This window comes from Temnothorax curvispinosus, unplaced genomic scaffold, assembly GCF_003070985.1.
Source record: "Temnothorax curvispinosus isolate PA1 unplaced genomic scaffold, ASM307098v1 QBEX01008822.1, whole genome shotgun sequence".
NCBI classification, from domain to species: Eukaryota; Metazoa; Arthropoda; class Insecta; order Hymenoptera; family Formicidae; genus Temnothorax; species Temnothorax curvispinosus.
Genome location: NW_020218602.1, coordinates 1978 through 15650, shown reverse-complemented (window position 1 = coordinate 15650; position 13673 = coordinate 1978). Strand labels below are relative to the sequence as shown.

General features: G+C 31.9%; 1 protein-coding gene across 1 annotated transcript; it reads left to right on the top strand.

The window, feature by feature from the left end:
* Nucleotides 1-24: 24 nt before the first annotated feature.
* Nucleotides 25-13459, top strand: LOC112458333 (fatty acid synthase-like; the record flags this gene model as incomplete). The annotated part of the gene is made up of 11 exons (XM_025021917.1): nucleotides 25-143; nucleotides 2698-3002; nucleotides 3270-3668; nucleotides 3841-4865; nucleotides 4946-5184; nucleotides 5392-6085; nucleotides 6592-7420; nucleotides 11720-12183; nucleotides 12327-12581; nucleotides 12961-13212; nucleotides 13310-13459. Coding segments are annotated over 11 exons (4698 nt in total), but the record flags the coding sequence as incomplete, so codon positions are not given.
* Between the last annotated feature and the right edge of the window lie 214 nt (nucleotides 13460-13673).

Here is a 13673-nt window from a genome sequence, read left to right as displayed (position 1 = left end):
ACCGAGAATCATAGTGGTGAGATATTTTTAGAATCAATCGGAAAACTTTATAATGCAGGATTGCAGCCACAGATTGCAAATCTTTATCCGATAGAAAAACTTCCTGTAAGCCGCGGTACCTCAATGATTTCTCCTCTCATAAGGTATCCATATTTTGCGTTTATGTACAAATGAAAAATATCCGAATGACAAAAACTTTCATAAGCTTTACTTTAAAGCATTAAAGTGAATTTATTAAAAAATTATATTTAACAAACAACATAATATTGAATTACATTTCTGGTTTTTTTTTCGAATAATGTAGATAAAAAATTTGTTTTTTATTGCTGCACTGAACTGTGAGTGCATTAGAACTTTACTTCTTACCTTCGCCAAATTTTAAACATTATACCTATATATATTTTATTTTAAATGCAGAAAGCGTATATTTTTAGTTTAGCTATACAAAAATAGACTTACAAGGGAACCTCGCGAAGTGGAAAATTCTGATTTTAATGAAACTTTCCACACATGTAGGCGGGGTAAAAAGATGAATTTAGATATTTTTTGTAGCGGCCCAAAAACGGTTTTAAGGGGTGAAACCACCCCTCATATGTAAAGCGGCTTTTTGCTTTCCTCGATATATTTCGAAAAGTATTCGAAATATAAAAAAATGTTTCAAATAAAAGTTTTATGATTAACAAACTCCTTAATTTGCTTCGACCAAACTGGCTATTTTTATTTAATTAGCACAACGCGTTTCGACCAAGATTCTGGTCCTTTTCAAGTGAGTACAATATTAACCGCTTGCAAAATACTCCATTAAATCAAAGTGACAGCAATGAGTCTACGAACTGAATACACAAGGAAAAGGACCGGAATCCTGGTCGAAATGCGTTGTGCTAATTAAATAAAAATAGCCAGTTTGGTCGAAGCAAAGGAGTTTGTTAATCTTATCACTCACTGGCGAAGTAAAAGTACTTTATTTGTTTTTAAAAGTTTTATGGTAAAAACATCTCTATTTAACCACATTAATAAAATTTTGAAAAAAAAAATTTTTGTTTAAAAAATTATTTTTAAAAAATATTATATTAATGTTGTTGAATAGAGGAGATTTTACCATAAAACTTTTATTTGAAACATTTTTTGATATCTCAAATACTTTTCGAAATATATCGAGGAAAGCAAAAAACCGCTCTACATATGAGAAGTGATTTTACCCTTTAAAACCGTTTTTGGGCTGCTACAAAAAATATCTAAATTCATCTTTTTACTCCCCCTACATATGTGGAAAGTTTCATTAAAATCAGAATTTTCCACTTCGCGAGGTTCCCTTGTTAGTGCTTCAGGTGAAAAGTTGAAAACCTATGTGAAATTGTACAATAATAATTCTCGTTTCGCGTTGCAATCAAATAATATGGAATAAATTCCGCAGTGCGTAAAAAGTTGAAAACCTATGTAGAATTGCGGAATTATTGGAAAATTACGTTTTACTTATAAAACTCATTTTATTACTAATTTGTTAATAAATAATACACAGAGAAAAAGAATATTCTTGATTTGAAAATGTCTTTAGTTTCAACGTGGAAATTTTGAAATGAGATTATATATATTGCGTTAAACTTATTTGAAGAATACTTGCTTGAAGAAAACTTGCTTGAATGAAGTCATTATATAGTGCAACCGAAAAAAAATGTTAAAATAAAAAGTTGAAATTCTTATAAGGAAATTTTGCTTATATATATATATATATATATATGAAACTTACAAGAATTATAAAAATTTCAACTTTTTATTTCAACATTTTTTTCTTGGTTGCACTATATAATGACTTTATTTAAGCAAGTATTCTTCAAGTAAGTTTGACGCAATATAATCTCATTTCAAGATTTCCACGTTAAAACTAAAGATATTTTCAAATCAAGAACATTCTTTTTTTCTGTATAAGTGTCAGCTTTATTCGGCGATTTTACTCTCTAAATCTTATAAAGTGGTTTCGCCTCTAATATGTTAGAGTTATTGCGATAGTCACTCTAAAAGAGAAAGTTGTCACTCTAATTTGAGTAAATGCGGGCACTCATAAGATGAATTTTTCACTCAAATTTCTAGAACGACTATTCTACCAGAGTACAATCTCTCTCTTTCTCTAAAGCTATAGTAAATCACATTTCACTAAAGATTGACTGATAAATGTTTCTAACAGAGTGAAATTTCCCACTTAAAATTGTAGACATAATTCACTCCTATGGATAATGATCTACTGCACTCGAAAAGAGTGCCTTTCACTAAAATAGAGTGCGATTTCACTCCAACTTACATAGCGCAATTTTACTCTTTCTTAGAGTGGCGAATCACTCGTAATGCACAGGCTCAATGTTTACTTTTCGTTACACTTATACTTCTATTTCACTCGTTTGAGAGATATTTCACTTTTCGAATTTTAGAAAGTAACTTTTTAAAATGTTACGATTGGGATTAAGATCTTGACAATATATATGATCAGTTAAGATCATCGAAGGGCGGTCTCTTTTGAGCAATTCTATCCAAATGATCTCATTTTACTTATCCTAACAATAAATATACTCACATAATGTATCATATTTATAAAAAGCAAAGGAGAATTTAAGAAATATTAGGATCTCAGTAAATTTCACGTAATTTTGGTAATAAATAAACAACTGTATTTTATAAGTGCATTTTACGTAATAATGTTTGTAGATGGAATCATTCCGAAGACTTCTACGTGTTTCAATATATTCATCAAAAAGTAATTTTCAATAGAAAAATGGTTATCAATATTGATGTAGCTGATGAGGCATTCATATATTTAATGGGCCATGTCGTAGATAACAAAATTTTATTTCCGGCTATGGGATATCTTTTTTGTCTCTGGGAGATGATGGCATCGTTGAATAAACAAGAGTGTACCAATGTACCAATCGTATTTGAAGACGTTAATTTTATTCGTGCTACAGTACTATCACAACAAAATGAGATTGAATTAACTTTTTTGATTCAAGAAGGTAATATTATCACATAAACAGTTAATTTTCTCATGCGAGTATTAGATTTTAAGATTTAAGCCACTTTTATGATGCGATATTTCTATATGCTATAATTAAAGTAAAATAAAAAAAAATATACGGATGAGAATAATTAAATCAAACACAGGTATCTTTCCTTTTACAAATCAATTGCTTTTGTAAGATTCTAAACTTCATATTGATATATTTTCATTTATTTAATTTATTATAACATTTTATATTTAAAAAATTTATATCTATATCAAGGTACCAACAGGTTTGAAATAACCGAAGGAGATAACGCTGTGGTTACTGGAATATTACAAATTCCAACTAATGTTGAAAATGAAAAAATTTCTGCTAATCTTGCTGAATGTGTCGATGATGAAGAAGAAATGAATACAAAAGACATCTACAAGGAATTAAGGCTTCGTGGTTATCAATACACCGGTGTATTTCGTGGATTACAAAGTGCATCGGTTTCGGGATCAAACGGCCATATCGCATGGACATCTAATTGGGTGGCATTTATGGACAGTATGTTACAGATGATGATATTAGGACAGAATTCAAGAAATCTTTTGGTTCCAACAAGAATTCGCAAACTGACTATCGATCCGAAATATCACATACAGCTAATTCAGGATTACCCAATTGAAGATAGACGTAAGTAAATTAAAACTGATGACGAGACGTTTGTCGTAGTCGTGGACGTAAAGTAAGGCAGAAAAAATCGTAAGTCGTGACCGGCTATTATGTTTCGTTCTCTGCCGTTAGCCTAAGTAATACACAATGCGGCCAATTGCCTGACAAATCAATTTCTTTTGCTAAATTGCAGAATTCTCTGTTCGTCATTACAAATCTTTAAACGTTATAATATCTGGAGGAATAGAAATTTGTGGCATTGTGGCTACACCTATACTTCGCCGACAAAAAGCAGTCAAGGCCGTTCTTGAAGAATACAAATTTGTTGCTCATCGTGATTTAGAAACTATGTCGTTACAAGATGCAATAAAAATGTCGACGCACATTGCACTTGAGTGTTGCAATATGATAAATGTTAAAATTATCGAATTTGTCGATGATAGTGATAAAGTGGCACCAGAAGATTTAAATTCTCCACTTGTTAGTAAAATTTTAAATGATTTGCCGCAGATTCAACATCACACCAAACTCGTGATGACACACGAAATATTCCCAAATATCTCTTTGCCCAACGATGTTTCTACCACGGAGATTACTAAGTTATCAAAAAACGAAAATTGTTTGATGATCATTGGTTTTGATATTTTGACAAAAAATAGCAAGGAATTATATAAACAGTTATTGCCTTTATTAATGCCGCAAGGTTTTATACTAACTCTGGAAAAATCTGGTGCGGTTTGCGATTATTCATATCTGAAAACATATGAGTTAGATGTCATACTGGAGAAACAAATAAATGAAAAGACGCTTTTACTACTAAGAAAAATGCGACGTATTGCGAAGAACCAGCGGATTGTACATGTGAACAATTATGAGTTTACGTGGGTAAATGAACTAAAGTCAATCATGAGTGTGCAAAGCGAGACTGGTGTAGATACGGAGATAATACTAGTCTCGGAAGAAGACTTCGAATGCGGACTGCTCGGTTTTATTAATTGTTTGCGAAAAGAACCAGGGGGCGAAATAATTAAAAGCGTATTCATTCAAGATAACAAAGCGCCCGGTTTTTCTTTGCAAGAATCATTGTACATGAAACAGTTGCAGTTGGATCTACCTATCAATGTTTTACGTTTCGGTAACGTTTGGGGATCCTACAGGCATTTTCCATTACCATCGTTGAAACTAAAACTCGTACCGAGTGCTTACGTTAAACAGATGGTGCGTCGAGATATTCTATTATAAATATTATAATAATAATTTTATAAGAAATAATAATAATTAATATTTATTCATAACAGGTACAAGGAGATCTGAGTACTATCTGCTGGGCACAGAGCAAAATGTCTCGCATGAATCATAAAGACCTCATTGATGTAATTTATACATCTATTAATTTTAGAGATATCATGGTAACCACTGGTAGACTTAACCCTGAAACTATCGCACCGTTCGAACTCGGTAACGATTGTTTCATTGGCTTGGAATTTGTTGGTTTCAATTCGCATAGGCAGAGAATAATGGGATTATGTTCACATGGGTAAAAATTAGATGTAGTAGAAAAAACTTTTTGCCATTGGCAGTATTAACTTCTATTTTATATAATTATGATTAATTAATACTAATAATATTTTAATTTAAGTAGCATTAATTTAAATTTAATATCAAATCAAAAGTACGTAATATGTACGTCATTTTAAATTAACGTTTAGATAAATAAACACATTTCTAAAATTTTTATGTATAGAGGAATGACGAATAGTGTCGTGGCTGATAAATATCTTAGTTGGATTATACCTGACAAATGGACAATGGAAGACGCAGCGACGATTCCATGTGTGTACAGCACGTGCTACTATGCTTTATACATAAAGGGTAAAATGAAAAAAGGAGACAAAATCTTGATCCATTCGGGTACTGGAGGTGTTGGTCAAGCTGCCATTTATCTTGCGCTTCACGAAGGTTGTGAAATTTTTACGACAGTTGGAACTGTCGAGAAACGGCAGTTTATAAGAGAAACGTTTCCCTCTATCTCCGAAGATAATATCGGAAACTCTCGAGATACAAGCTTTGAACAAATGATTATGCAGCGTACAGGAGGTCGTGGGGTGGATATCGTATTGAATTCCTTAGCCGAAGAGAAATTGCAAGCATCTGTTCGCTGTTTAGCAAATGGTGGCCGTTTTCTGGAAATTGGAAAATTTGATATGGTGTCCAATAATTCCTTGGATATATCTATCTTTTCTAAAGGTGTCAGTTTTTACGGTATTTTATTAGATAAATTATTCTATTCAAACGCAGAACAAAAGTCAAGGTTGTGGAAAACAATAACAGAAGGTTTAAAAAACGGTGCAATTAAACCGCTGTGCAGAAGAGTCTTTGAAAGAAATGAAATAGAAGCTGCCTTTAGATATATGGCTGCTGGAAAACATATTGGCAAGGTACACTTATTTCTTAATATATATATATACATATATATACATATATATACATATATATATATATATATATATATATAAGTGTGTGTAATTATGATTTATATATAAATATGTAATTATACAGAATATTTTATCATATCAAATTAAAAAGATTTCTTTGTTTCTATAATTAAAGCTATACACTATACAGATAGTAACAAATGTAGGTTTGGTTAAATTACATTCAACGAAGAGATTTTTTGTAATATAAATAAATAATAATAATTTATACTTTTACTATTATTCAAGAATACATAAACATAGCTTTGTCCAGTCCTATTCCTAAATATTGTAGATAAATGTTATTTTTTGTAATAGTAAAATTAAATTATACAACGTAATGTTAAAATTAATAATGAAATTAATGATAAAATGTGAAACAATATCAATAATAAAATAAAACATAAAACCTTCGTTATTTATAATTTTTTACATTATAGTAATAATGTATCTTAACTACTTGTTCGTAGATAATAATAAGAGTTCATAAAGAGGAAGAGCCTTTGGATGCTCCGCTACTTGCTCATCCACGATATCATTGTCTAGATTATAAATGCTACGTTATTTTGGGTGGACTAGGCGGTTTTGGTTTAGAGCTAGCAGATTGGTTGACTCTCCGAGGTGCAAAAAATCTGGTTTTGACATCACAAACCGGGATTAGAACAGGTTATCAGCAATCAAGAGTAAAGTTATGGCGATCTTACGGTGTGGATGTACAGATCGTTACAATCGATGATAATCTGAATCACGAAGACTGTGAATCTATATTGAAATTTGCTGAGAAAAAAGCACCAGTGGACGCTATATTTAATCTTGCAGTTGTTTTAAAAGATTGTACGTTCCAAAATCAATTACCACAAATGTTCGAGGATTCATTCAAATCAAAAGCATGGATGACGAAGAAAATGGATGAATTGTCGAGAAGGATATGTCCACAACTTCGACATTTTGTCGTTTTTTCCTCCGTCTCATGTGGAAGAGGAAACGCAGGCCAAACGAATTATGGAATGGCTAATTCCGTAATGGAGAGAATCTGTGAGAAGAGGATGGAAGAAGGATTACACGGTTTAGCGATACAATGGGGTGCTGTTGGTGATGTCGGACTCGTGGCAGATATGCAAGAAGAAAATAAGGAATTGGTTATTGGAGGTACATTGCAACAACGAATATCTTCCTGTTTGGATACATTAGAAACATTCCTACTACAAGACCGCCCTGTCGTAAGCAGTATGGTTGTTGCTGAAAAAGCAAAAATTGGCGGATCAATGAATATTTCTGAAACGGTTGCTCATATCATGGGTAAGCAATTTTATACAAAGCTAAGCAATAAAGAAAACTAAATATAATGCCATGTAAGAGAAGTAAAATCAAAATGTTATTTCAAGTACAGTTATATTCGAATAAGAAGTATAAAAAAAAATATTAAAATTGAATTTACAGGAATACTTATATTGTTTTGAGAAACTATTTGTCACAATTGCAATAGACTTAACTTTTTAAATTTTAAAAAGCCCTACGCGCTTTCCTTATTTAAATTTATTATATAACTTAGGTTTTAATTAAAATTTAAATTGCAATTAGTATTTAGAAAAAATAAGAGTTGTTTCTTCCTAAAATCTAGTCAGCAATGAGGTGAGATATCTGGAAAAAGGAAAAAAAAATTAAAGTTAAAAGAAAAAAAAAGTAAAAATGACGCTTGCCCTTTTACTCAAACATATTCAATATAAATATATAGACGGATTAAATCACAAAATTCTCCATATTCTTTATTGTACTATTAGCTATATTTTATAAAATATGTATTAGGCATTTTATAAGTCAAGATATTTGTACTTCATTTTTAGATTAAATCAGTATAACGGCTTTAATATACACCAGTGCTAGGAGTACTAGTGCGTTTAACTGACTTTATTATAGGCCCGATTTACGCCGCAGTTATAACATATAACTACCCGGGTAGAACTTTAAAAGGGGGCCTGTAAAGGCTGTAGACAGTTTTTCCCCATTTCTGTCTAGGCCCTATCAAGGAAGCCTGGTTAGGACCTGCACAGAGATGTAACGCTTGTGTAAGTCAGAGCCAGATTTGTATATCTGACTAGGCTCTATTCTAGCACGCCTAACTAGGCCCTATCCAAACATGCCCAACTTCCCAGTAATCCTTATATGATATTTACATAAAAAAAAATTTTTTTTTCGAAATTTTATTACTATTTTATAACTAAATTTGTTTCTTAAGATGCAGTCTATAATTATAAATATTTTTTCGTATTTGAAAAACAACACTTTACCTTGGTGGGATTCGAACTCGGGACCTCTGGATCATGAGCCAACTGCCTTACGTGGTAGACTACTTTTTAATTTGATGTAAGTGTTATATATAGTCTACATATGTCGTAACCAGCGCAAATATATAATTTTTTAAAAATCATCTTAAGAAACATAATAATTAAATCAATGAATTATTTCATGATAATAAAAGAAATGAATTTTATGTAAAAAGATTGTAAAACTTATAATTTCACGGCAACAATGGTAGGCTTTCATGTTAGTGCCTGTTTAGAAAATTCCTTTTTAGGCCCTTTCTAGGCCCAACAATGGTAGACCTATTTTAGGGCATACCAATCTAGGCCCAACGTTAGCAGACCTTGATTGTGGCATCCATGCCAGTGCCTATTCTAGGCCCATTAAGGAAATTTTATCCAGAATTTGCCTTTCTAGTCCCTTTCTAGGCCCAACGTTTGCAGACCTTGATAGTGCAGGCATCCATGTCAGTGCCTATTCTGGGCCTATTAAGGAAATTCTATCCAGAATTTGCCTTTCTATTCCCTTTCTAGGTTCAACGTTAGCAGACCTTGATTGTGGCATCCATGTTAGTGCCTATTCTGAGCCTATTTAGGTTATTCTATCCAGAATTTGCCTTTCTAGTCCCTTTCTAGGCCCGACAATGGTATGCCTATTTTACGACATGCCTATCTAGCCCCAATATTGGCGATCCTATTTTAGGGCATGCCTGTTTAGGCCCTTTACAGACTTGGGGCACGCCTCGACAAAATTCTACCCGAGTACTGACTAGTTACTACATCGATGTAATAATTTCGTTGTAAAAAAGCGTTTACACGGCGTTTAACGGCAGTAGTTATAACATTGACGTAAATCGGACCGTGTAAACGTAGACAATGATGAACACAGTAAACATTTTTTAAACAAATTTAAAGTCTATAAAAATTGTTACACTTTTTAATAGTTACATTAATTCTACAATTATTTTAAAAATATACGATACAAGAAAACTCTTTTTAATAAAAAATTCTAATTTTATTATTCTTACATTATTACAAAAATGATTTAAAACAATTTTCCTGGAGAATTTGTTGCTTCAAGCTTTCTGGAAAAAACAAAAAAATTAAATTTTTCAATAAACTGATAACTTATTTAAGCTTCTACTGTCAAAGCATTTTTATTAATGGAAACGTAGTTGATTAAAGAAAAATACATTTTTATATTGGGTGTACAACTTAATTCGGTCCGTTTTTTTGCTTGAAAAACGCACATTTATTGTGAAAGAACGGTACGTACGGTTTTATTCAAAGTATTGTCTATTGCTAGCCACTACTTTTTCCCATCTTTCTGGCAGTATATGGATACCGCGTCGGAAGAACGCTTCATCCTTTGAGGCTATTCACAAATCGACCCAATTTTTGATATCCTCATATGATGTGAAGTGCTGCTCAGACAGGCCGTGCACCATCGATCGAAATAAATGGTAATCAGAGGGAGCAATGTCTGGTGAATACAGCGGGTAGGGTAAGACTTCCCATTTCAACGTTTCCAAATATGTTTTGACGGGCTTTGCGACATGGAGTCGAGCATTGTCATGCTGCAAAATCACTTTATCGTGTCTATCGTTGTTGAAATGGCTTGTTGAGTCACTCCCAATTCTTCTTGCGTTCGACACGAGTCTTGATCAAATAATGCCTTCAATTCTGCATCTTCGAAAACCTTCTCTCTTCCGCCGCCATGCCGGTCTTCGACGTCAAAATCACCGTTCGATCTTGAAGCGTTGAAACCACTCTCGGCACGTTCTTTCACTAATAGCGGCCTCACCGTATTTGAGAGCATTCGAAGAGCCTCAGCCACAGATTTCTTTATATTGAAGCAGAAAGTTAAAACCTCCCGCAAATGACGAGAATTTGGCTCGTAAGCTGACATTTTCAATCGAGAATAACTTTATGATGCAGACACAAATCGACTAATATTTCGATGACGTTATGTTTACAAATGTCTAAGCTTATTGTATGACGTCTACGATCTATTTATTTCGACCACCACTTACTGCTACAGCCATCTTTTGAAAACGGACTGAACTAAGTTGTACACCCAATATATAACCACTTATTTGTCAAAAATCTTTTTTTAATGACATAAACCTACAGATTGTCACTGTGTTCGTTAGTTTCGCTCCTTCATTGCTTGAAGACTATAAATTAAACTTTTTTTCGCTTATATCTCTTATATCTTTTCAAAATTTTTTTAACGTCTGACAACATTATATAGAAAACTTCTATAGAAAGCTAATAATTTAAAAAATTTTTAATAAAATACATAATAATGTGTAGAGGAAAGTCCCCTATTATAAGATACCACATCTATTTTGCGTGATTGCCGAAAGTTTATGTGCAAAATTGAAAAATGTAATAGGCAAGTGCACGCACGATCAAATAATGAATTTTCCACTAAATAGGTTTTACTCTAAGGGCAATAAGTTCATGATGGAACCAACAGATAGAACCTATTAGTTTAGCAGAAACCTCGCTATCGCATATTAGGAGCCTATCTCATAATAGGGGACTTTCCTCTACTAATTAAGAAATAATTAAAAATGTTCACAATTAAGGGGGTAGTACACTCTGGCGAAGGGTCAACTTCAGGATTTATTTGTGACAAAGTAGTAGGCCAATCAGGTTCATGGTGTATACAATATTTAAGTACATGTTTAGGTGCATTTACAGTATTTTTTATATGGACAAATATTAAGAAATGTAGGAGTTATGAGTCATCTCTTCGCGCGCGCTCGACTACGGTGTACGTAGTAGCTCCTGTACGGCGTGCCTGAAAGGAACAACGCAAAAAGGGTATTAAATTTAAATGTATTCCCCACATGTTGACGTTCAAAAATTGTAAAAATGTTAAAAATTGTGAAAGTTATAGCACTTAACAAAAAGAAGTTCATTGGCACAAAATTGTTAAGTGCTATAACTTTACAGGAGCTACTACGTACACCGTAGTCGAGCGCGCGCGCGCGCAAAGAGATGACTCATAACTCCTACATTTCTTAATATTTGTCCATATAAAAAATACTGTAAATGCACCTAAACATGTACTTCAATATCGTATACACCATGAACCTGATTGGCCTACCACTTTGTCACAAATAAATCCTGAAATTGATCTTCCGCCGGAGTGTACTACCCCCTTAAAGCATCTGTATTGAAATAGTGCATAAATATATAAAAAATGTAACAATTTTATTTCAGGAGATCAAATAGAGTAATATAAAATTGATTTAATTATATAATTCTTATTTTTATATCAAAATAGGATTGAAGAACATAAACGCAGTGCCACCCAATATGCCACTGGCCGAAATGGGTATGGATTCGATGATGGCAGTAGAAATTAAGCAAACATTGGAAAGAGAATTTGATATTTCCTTGACAGCGCAAGACATTAGAACACTAAATTTTGCTAAACTTAGACAAATGACAATTACAACCGAGCATGGAAAGACACATAATACAAACAAAATTAATAAAGATTTTAACATGCTGTTTCGAAGAATGAAGGATTCAGATTTTGTTCCAGATATTCTTGTAGAACTTGCTACAAAAAAGGAGATTGGTAGGAACAATGTTTTTCTCTTACCAGGAATCGAAGGACATTCAAGTGTATATAAGTCTATAGCATCAGAAATCAAATCTTCGGCAACGTGTTTGCAACATGGTCTACTTAATATTCCTGACGAAAGTCATTCAGTGATAAAGTCAGCCGCTTATTTGCTGCCTGTAAGAAGATTAACGTTACTTATAAAATATTTATTTTAATTATTCTTAAATAAATTTATACATATATATATAAGTAATATCTAACAATTACAAGTCTTTTATATTATTATAGCTTACATATACATTTATATTTATTTTCTTAGCACTTATTAAAGAAAATAAAAGATCAAAGGGAATTTCTAATAGTGGGTTATTCGTTCGGATCCTTAATTGCCATCGAATTAGCAAGATTATTAGAAGCTAATGATTTCTCAGGACAACTAATACTAATAGATGGAGCTCCTGACCAAATGAAATGTTGGACTAATCAATATTTGGACAGTACTTCGCCAGAAGAGTTACAAAACATAATCTTACTTGGTTTATTGGAAATGTACACTACAATTAACAAGAAAACGGTTAGTAAATTATTAAAAACATTTTAATTTTTTACTGTAAAAATTATTTATGTAATTGTAATCTTATATAAATTTAAATAAAATAACAATATATGCATAAAAAATAACTTATTGTAACATGAATATTTCTCGGGAATTTGTATTTAAATTTTAAAATAATAAAACAAAATGTTTTCCATATTTGCATGTATATATATGTAGGTATGTGTTAAAATTAAATAATAATAATAGTTTTAGATATAAAGCACAATAAATGATTAATAAGATTGTATGATTAATAATAATAAATACGTCAAATCTTTCATTATATTACTAATGGAACGGCAAATGTTATTTTGGTATATTTACTAATATTAATCACACAAAATTTTCTTTACAGCTTACGTTAGAGTTGAATAAATGTAATACATGGGAAGAAAAATTAAAACTATTTCATTCTTACTTCCCGAACGAGGTAAATGTATTGACGACCGAAAATCAAAAACTTATGTATTTCACAGTTTACAATCATATAGTCGCTATACAGAATTATGATATTTCTTCATTACCTCGCCTTAAATCACCTATAACATTGCTAAAACCTACATTTCCGATTGTCTCTGTTACTGAAGAGGATTATGGTCTACATAAGGTAAATAAATATCTAATTTGGATAGATATTTTTCAAATAAGACTATAAATTTTTAAAAATAATAAGTTTTTATAACAAAAATATAATTTATTTTTAGGTTACCGAAGGTAAAGTGCAAATTCATTATGTGGAAGGTAATCATATTACAATGATGGACAACAACAAAATTATATCAGCTATTAACGAAGAGTGGATAGAGGATCTAAATCGATAAATGTATATACTTTATTAGAATGTAGTAACATAATATCCAACACATGATATATGTTATATGTATCATGTGTTGGATATTATGTTACTACATTCTAATTCAGTAGCTATTTCCCACATGGGTGTATATATATATATATACAGGGTGTCCAAAAAATCGCCTACTCCACTTCGGGAGGTGATTCGAGACCCAAAAACAAGCAAAAAAGTTCATACAAACATAGGTCCGGAAATGAGCCGTTTCTGAGTTA